The following is an 8,133-nucleotide window of genomic DNA, read 5'->3' on the forward strand; positions in this document are numbered from 1 at the left end:
TTGTTACATTTTCTAGACTGTATGAATGCCTTGATTCATTACAAAATCCACAGATTGGTCAGGATTGCACAGCACACAAAACAGAGTTTAGTGATTTGTACAGAGCTCATTTACATTTTGCTGCCTATTGAAGGTTTGAAAACTATTGATGTAGATGACTATATGAGGTGCCATATTTTTTAATAGCCTTAGAGCTGTTCTTATTAAAGATTTTTATAGGATTGGAAATTTTCACCGTTATGAAGTGAGCATTTTTCTATCTCAATCTCTTTTTAGGTCTTTCTCTATATCTGTTAACTTGGTCAGTCATTCCTGTCTTTCTGTTTCTCTTTCATTCTACTTTTTCTCTGAAGCTTTCACAGTTTCATCCCTCATACCTGCCCCTCTTTTTATTTTGCCTTTTATCTGTCCAATGCCCATACAGTCTGATGACCTGCCAGCACTCTGGCTGTCTGATCTGGGTGCGATAATCCATCCTCGGCTGTGGACGATCAGCTTTCTGTCGTGCTGCAGCACTGTTCTGCTGGGCTAGATCTGTCAGGGTCAGAACTTCAGCAGTGATCGAACCTCTAGCACTACACTAGATATCAGCCTTACCCTCAATCACTGCTTCAACACAATATTTCTCCATTCTGTCAGCGCTCCGTCAAAAATCCGTTAAATCTGTGCTGCCTCCATCTTGGCTCCAGATTTAGACACAGAGTGAACAGATAGTGTAACTGTTTTGCTGATTTGGCTTGTTGTATGTAAAGTAAGCACCTTTGTGTTGTAGCCTTCCTTCTTTCATTCCTTCTATCTAACAAATCACACAGTGGCTCTTTTCAACTGCAATATGCATAAAATAGATTAAAATGTTTATTTTCTGAGTGGTAGCAATTAGTACATTTGTACTCTTTATGTGATTTTTGGCATTCATTTTTTTTTTTTTTTTTTTTTTGGTGGGGCTTTTCAGCCATGATAATTTACTTCACATCCATGGCCTAACAATAGGGTTGTTGTCTGTTAGACAAAGTTGATGAGTGCACGCTCTGGCCTATTTTGAGCCCTGCCTTCATGAGATATTGGATTGGTTTAGAAATATCACTCTTAGTTTGTTCCCACCTCCAGTCTTTGTGCAGACCCACATTTAGCCCAGAATTCCTCATGGTTCTCCAAACATTCGCGTTATAAGATTACTTCTGGCCTTGTGAGACTGTTCTGTCAGACGACATAAAAATGGAGAAGTGTAGGCTGTAGTGTATGTTTTATGTCAATTTTAGTTAGCGTTTCATTCCTCATAGCCTTCCTCATAGTTGTTGAGGCTTTCATGGAGAATTTATCAAGAAGTCTTGATAATGAGTGACATCAAGTTATCAGTTCTTTCTGATGCTAATGTCGTGCAAAACTGCAGAGGGCCAGTTAGCAGGGTCTGGCATTGCCACTGGGCCCCTAGTAGTGTTAACATATTCACAGTATTATTGTTTGTGGATGTATTCTGTGATTGTTAATATACCTTCTGTATCCCTGTCTATATTTCAGTCATGTTCTGGAGTAATTTTGCACTGTCACTGACACAAGACACTGTGACCAAGTAAAGTGTGACCGTGTAACTGACTGTGTGCACGCTTTTGTGTATGTGTGTGGGTGTGTGTGGCCCCTGCAGACACTGTGTCAGGCAAGCTGCAGAATAATAACATCTACACCATCGCCAAGCGCAATGTGGAGGGCCAAGACATGCTGTACCAGTCCCTGAAACTCACCAATGGCATCTGGATACTCGCAGAGCTCCGCATTCAACCAGGCAACCCTAACTACACGGTAAAAGCCCTCTATACCTTCAAAATGTGTGTCTCGGAAGATGGCAGATATTTTTGGCTCCAGCCATAATATATATGGCATAATGACACTACATAAATACAGCAAATGGTGATGGACAGTGCTCCCTTCAAGAGTGAGAATATTTACAAAAAAAAAAAAAACACAAACAAAAAAAAAGGCCAAATATAGCACACAACATTATCACCGAAATGCAAAGAGTAGACATTTACTGTTTCCTAAAGAATCACAATCAAATCAGATATTTGTTTGGTTAGTTTTGCATCACTAATGCATACTAACATTCACCCTCTGTAAAAATTCACTATGTTCTCAGAGGCTTGTTAAAAATGATAAACACTTCTTTCATTTGATATTACAGATTTTAGTGGGTTTTTTTTCCCCCATTACCACACAGTTGTGTAATGCTGAGCCTGCGTCATCACTGAACTGTGCAATGTGATGAATGTGTGTCCCTGAGAGACTTTACGTTCTGCCTGGCTGGCTTTTTGTGCGTTTAAAATGAACAGGAAGGTCAAATGGACTTTGATGTTGCGTAACAGCTTACACTTAACTCTAAAGACTGATCAATTTTCAATTTGTTGTAGCGTACGCAGACCTGTGAGATGCCCTTTGACAGATGCTGTAGGTTGTAAAGCTTTTCCATCTCCCCATAAACAGTTTTCTTTCGCCACTGACCTTTCTGAAAGAAGCTAAACGACATTACTTATGCAGATCCTTGAGTGGTCACACTAAGAACGTTTTACATTTTCCTCGATGGGAGGGTAGACAAGGTGACTCTTGCATTGCAGTGTTCGCATATGACCCGCTGCATCATCACCATCAAAGAAGGATGCTTCGTAAGGACGGAACATTACCCTAAAGTGATTATCACGCTCTCTGCTCTTCACCCCACCTTTTATAGCTGGGTTTTTTCATAGCGTTGCCAGGATCTGTCAAAGTCTGGTATTTACACAGTGGAGAATGCCCTCACTTTTAAAAGATGGAGGTTTATTTTTTACTATTTTGCCAGTTTTAAACAAAAGTGTAAGTGAGTGTCTGGCTATGGCAAGTTAACAAGAGCTTTTTTTCCAACGCTGGCTGTAATCAGACAGAGTGCTTGTGTGCAGAGCACTGGGGCCAAGTGCCTTTTTTATGCAAACTTCTGCACTCAATGTAAGGCCAAGCTGAATGTATTAATCCCTTGATTAGAGGCAACCACCCCTTGAGCATTCCAACAGGCATCTGCTCGGGCATTGCTGCAGGGCCTGATTACCTGGACCCCCCTGAGACTGGCCCTGCCTGGCCTGATCAGAGGTGGATCCAGTCCTGCTGTAATTGATTTTAATGGGTAATTTAGCCCTGAGTATCGTGACAGCATTGGCTTGGCTGGGCTTTGGACTGATGAGAGAGGTTCAGTCCAGCTGGGTTCCACCGAGGAGCCAGTGATGAAAATGTTTAATGTACAAGCCACTGCACAGGCCTGCCAGAACCATTGTTGGAGTGCAGCAAATGGAGAGAAAGCACAGGTTGATCAAATGATCCACATAGTACCTTACAAGGTAAGTATTTTTTTACAGTTTTTGACAAAAAGTGATGTGTAATCATGAAACTTTTACTTTTTTGTCAAGGAATATTCCTTTTGTAGAGTTTAAATGAAAAGTCTGTTTAAAATAATTTGCAGCATCCGACACATTACATATGGAAACAAGTCCTCCCTTGTTCAAAGAGAATGATATTCCCTGAGGAGGACTCTCAGTTAGAGCTGGACAATAGTCGTAGTGCTTTTGCCAGAGCCGTACACAATGCCATTCACACCCTCCTATCTACACTTCCAAGCCAGGCGTGCGTGAGCTTTCATGCATTATGTTCAGCCTGCATAGTTAAACCCTTTGTACAGTCCTGTGTAATTAAAAAGCGCCATGCACATTGAATAGAGTTAGCTTAATGGCATAAAGCAGTTGATGCACAGCTCTTTATAACTGTGCTTTTGTTAAGAATTCCCCAAAGTGAATGGCAGGTTATTCATTGCTTAGATACGGAGTAAGGACAAACTGTCCAGCCAAGCTGACGGACAATATGACTGAGCTTGTGTTGACTTAGAACTGCAGGTAGAGTTAGGCAAAGTGCACAGACAAGGAATGTTAATGACTGCTAATGTTGGTCAATATTCACCAAATTTAGGGTCATTATGCTTTCCAGTATTCCTTTGGATTAAATGGTGTGTAAGTTAAGCATTAAGAAGGTTAAGCCTCCTGAGTCTGGTACTTTTGTCTCTGTGGTTCTCAAATTGGTCCTCAAGGCCCGCTTGGAGCACTTGTTTAAGAACCACTTTTCTATGTTAAAAGATTTTTTTTACAAACCTGACCCTAGATGTGGAAATTGGGGGTGCTGTGGGGGCTGCAGCATCAACTGATTTCAGGATTGTTTAATTACAGAGGCTAGCAATATTCTTTTAAAAAAATAAAACTCCCTTTAATGTGTTGCCCTGACATATTGTGCAAATGACAAACTTGAAACTTGAACTTAAAAGAGATAGAGCATAGTAAAGACTTTATTTATGCTTTGTGTGTGTATGTGTGTATATATATATATAAAATATATAATATAATATATAAAATATTTATTGTCTCTCCACACATGATGCATTCTGTGTGGTATACATTGAAAAGATTTAACAACAAATAAGAAATCAAGTTGGCAGGTTTTGCATGACACAGCCACAGTGTGTTCCATATATGCCATTTAGTGTTTCAGCATTCTGAACTTCAAACAACTCCCCATGTTCCTGAACCTGATGTTTACTTTGTACTTTCATGTTTTTCTGATGTTCCTAAATGACACACATAATGCAAAACGGGGCAATTTCTAAAGGAACAGAACAATAGAATATTCTGTTTACCTAAAAATGAATGAAACATGCACATTAACACAGGGGGTCACAGCTTTTCAATGAAACTGACATTTTGATAGACTGTGATTGTTTTCATTAGCTTCAAGAGCACTTTCTGCTCATTAAGTGTTAATTACAAATTTTCACTCACACTGTTTTTTCTTTCTTTCTCTCTTTCTCTCTGTCCTTCCTTCCTTCTCTCTCTCAGCTCTCTCTGAAATGCAGGGCTCCAGAGGTTTCTCAGTACGTGTACCAGATGTACGATGCTGTGCTGAAGAATTGAATCCTCTCTCCTTTCCTCCATCTCACCATCCTCCACTCATTCCTGTGGTACAAGAACAAGCTACACCTTTTTCCATTTTCTCCCACTATTTTCAAATGCATCTGTTAAGATTTGTTTTTTCTCCTGTTTAGTGTCCCAGAACCAACCATATACGTTCTGCTCAAGTGTATTTGTGTTGTGGATAAAGTGTAGATGGTGCATTGTGCCTCTTCCCATGTATCCCCCCACCCCCACCCCACCCCCGCCATTAAGAAACATGTACGAGTCTGATTTAGTTGCATACGCTTTTACGTGACCTGTATTTGCAGTACTTGATCATTCCACTGGTAAAGAAAGGAAGGAAGGCAAACAAACAAGCGTGCTTGGTGGTGATGTTTCAGGAGCCATGCCACTTTTCACATCTCAGATTCACATTCTCAGGCAGAATCAGTGCGACCAGAACACAGGAGTTTTTGAGCCAGCATGGCCTCAGTAGCCAGTAAGAGGCAGGTGAGAAAGTAGGGTGCAGTGCGGAAGAAAGCAGGTATTTGATTTCTTTTTCATTGAGAGATCACAATAGAATGCCAGTGTTTACTTACAGTGTAGTCTTATCAACGGTCGCCACTTCAGAACCACTATATTCAGTAGTTCCCGAGACCAGAGCTCACCAACCCAACAAACATCAACATTCTAATGCTACCTGTTTTAGATTGATTACAGAGCTGATAGACCAAATAAGCCAGAGTACATGGAAGAGAACTTCCTAGAACAGTGTGAATGGGGACAGAGAGAGCATTCTAGATACGTGTTAATGGGGAGAACATTAAAGAACAGCTTGAAGGAGGGAAAGTACTAAAACAGGGTCACTGGCAAAGAATGTTCTTTGTGAATGGGGGAGAGCCTTCAAGAGCATTGCGGATGGGGCGAACATTTCACAACCATGTGAATTGGGTGCGGAACATTCTAGAATGTAAAGAATGGAATGTTCTAGAATCATGTGCATATTCAAAAGCGGTGTGAATAAGGGGAACTTTCTCGAACATTATGAATAGAAGACCTGAAAACATTCCAGAACAAGGCAAAGTGGTGAACATTCTAGAACAGGGTGAAATGGGGAAAACATTCTAGAACTGTATGAATGGGAAGAACTTTCTAGAACAGGGTGAATGGGGAGAATGTTCTAGAGTCTCCCAACAATCACACACAAGTATGGTGCACCAAGTGTTTGGGTTTGTTGGTGTTTGCTGCCTCCATGTGCTCTGCCCTGGGAATATTGTGCCATCATTTCAGATTTTGCTTTTTCTTTGTTCTCCTATTCTTTTTGCCTTTCCTCAGTTATGCCTATGTATCTGTTTTATGTGCCCCGTTAATCGTGAGAAACTGTGAAGCAGTACTTTGCCAACCGTGTGAATAATAATGATATAAGCTTTGCATGCCTTATAGGATATTCTTATAGCACCTACTAATGTGTAGAGTTTCTCAGCCTGCCCATTTTTCTGAACGTGACTACACTCCACATTCCTACCATTATCATTAACCAGCTTGGAGTCTGGCACTATGTAGATGTTACTTGGAACGCTTTCGGCTACCTGATCCTCTGTTCGTTTTTAGACTGAATGCAGCCACAAAAGTCACTTGGACTCCTCCTATCCCGTTATCACATTGCTGTATGGTCCTGTGCAGTGATCTTGTGTATTGTGGTGATATAGATTAGGCTCTTCTTAGGGTTATACCATCTATGGATATTATAAACTCTTCCTCCAGTAGTAGCATATGTTCTAGTTCTGTCTCAACACTAGAATTCATATAAATAAAGAGAACAAATATGAAATGTCCAACCATTTAGATGTTTTATAATTAATGTTCAGTGGCACTAACTCTGAAGGAACCATACTAATAGGTGTGAATGTTATGGTAGTAGAGGCAAATTTAGTGTAGGGTCGTCCTGTTTTTTTTTTTTGTTTTTTTTTGTTTTTTTTTGTTGCCAGTAATGTTTGTGCCTGTGAAGCTGCATGTAAGCAGTGTCCATTACTTTTTAAAAGGAAAAAAGATCTACTATATGTGAGCCATGTACATCTTTAAATCCCATTAAGACCTCGTGGGATGATCTTGAATTTCTGCAGTAATGGTTGTGTTCATTTATAAAATGTGCTTGAATACCAAACATGATGTAATTGTGCCAGTGAAAAAACAAATTAATCACAGTTGTTGAAATTGCTTTTTTTGTATTATTTCACTTTCTGAATGCTAATATTTCAAATAGAGACCTGCCTTTGTGTTGTCTTTTGGCCATCTCCTATTATAATACAGGCCTGCTTCCTCTGCCAGAACTAAAGCCTCAGTCATTCCTCTTTCCTTTGTTATCCGCTTCCCTCCTTACTGCCAATGTTTTACTTCATGTATTTTTCATTTTCAATAAAATCGTCCCTGACTGTATCACCTGCGCATCTCTGTCTGTCTCCTCTGTCCTGAATAGAGTCAGACTTTTCAGATAACGTGTCTGGATCCAGCTGTCTGATCAGCAATGTGTAATCTCTTCCCCCTATGAGAACGTCTTGGCCTAATACCAAAAAGGGTTCTTCTATTGGAACAAGCCTGATATAACAATAGCAGAGCCCTTCTTGGTGCTTTATAGAACCCTTTCACGATGCAAATCATGGAAAGGGTTCTCTGAATATCGATTCTATATAGAACCGTTTTCTTTACTAAAGAGGTCGTAAACTGCGAAGTATGTACTGGTATACTGGTGGATTTGTACTCGCCTGAATATTTTCAAAAAACAGAAAAGTACAGAGCTGTTATACCTCAACTTAAGTGTTTTATCAAAATTTACTAAAATTTAAGTATGGAGTCAAAAATATAGGCAAATAAAAGTATACATGCAAGTAAACAGTATGCAAGAATGAAGTATGTGAAAGTAACAATTAAATGTTTTAACAAATCTTTCTTTGGTGGTCTTCCAATAGTGGCTTAATGTAACATAGATGAAGTGGCTTACATTAAGCAGCCAAGCTGACTCCTGTCACTATCAGTGCTGTTACCAGTGTGATTCTAAGAGGTGCCGTTTAACCCTCATAGCTTTTAAAAATTTATCTTCTAAAGCATTTGTTTCAAATTTTCAACATTGATTCCAAACAGTGACTTTCCTAGGAATCGTATCTTGGTTTTTTTGCAAGGGGACATG

General features: G+C 39.8%; 1 protein-coding gene across 1 annotated transcript in view; it reads left to right on the plus strand.

Annotated features, from left to right (window-relative positions):
- The window catches only part of ap2b1 (adaptor related protein complex 2 subunit beta 1), a 48,562-nt gene extending 41,169 nt beyond the window's left edge, over nucleotides 1-7,393 (plus strand). Inside the window, exons 21-22 of the mRNA XM_037533277.1 lie at nucleotides 1,643-1,797; nucleotides 4,896-7,393. Coding sequence (XP_037389174.1) covers nucleotides 1,643-1,797; nucleotides 4,896-4,970 — 230 coding nt within the window. The 3' untranslated portion in view covers nucleotides 4,971-7,393. The remainder of the gene's footprint in view (nucleotides 1-1,642; nucleotides 1,798-4,895) is intronic.
- Nucleotides 7,394-8,133: the final 740 nt, after the last annotated feature.

The sequence above is a fragment of the Pygocentrus nattereri genome, chromosome 23, assembly GCF_015220715.1.
Source record: "Pygocentrus nattereri isolate fPygNat1 chromosome 23, fPygNat1.pri, whole genome shotgun sequence".
NCBI classification, from domain to species: Eukaryota; Metazoa; Chordata; class Actinopteri; order Characiformes; family Serrasalmidae; genus Pygocentrus; species Pygocentrus nattereri.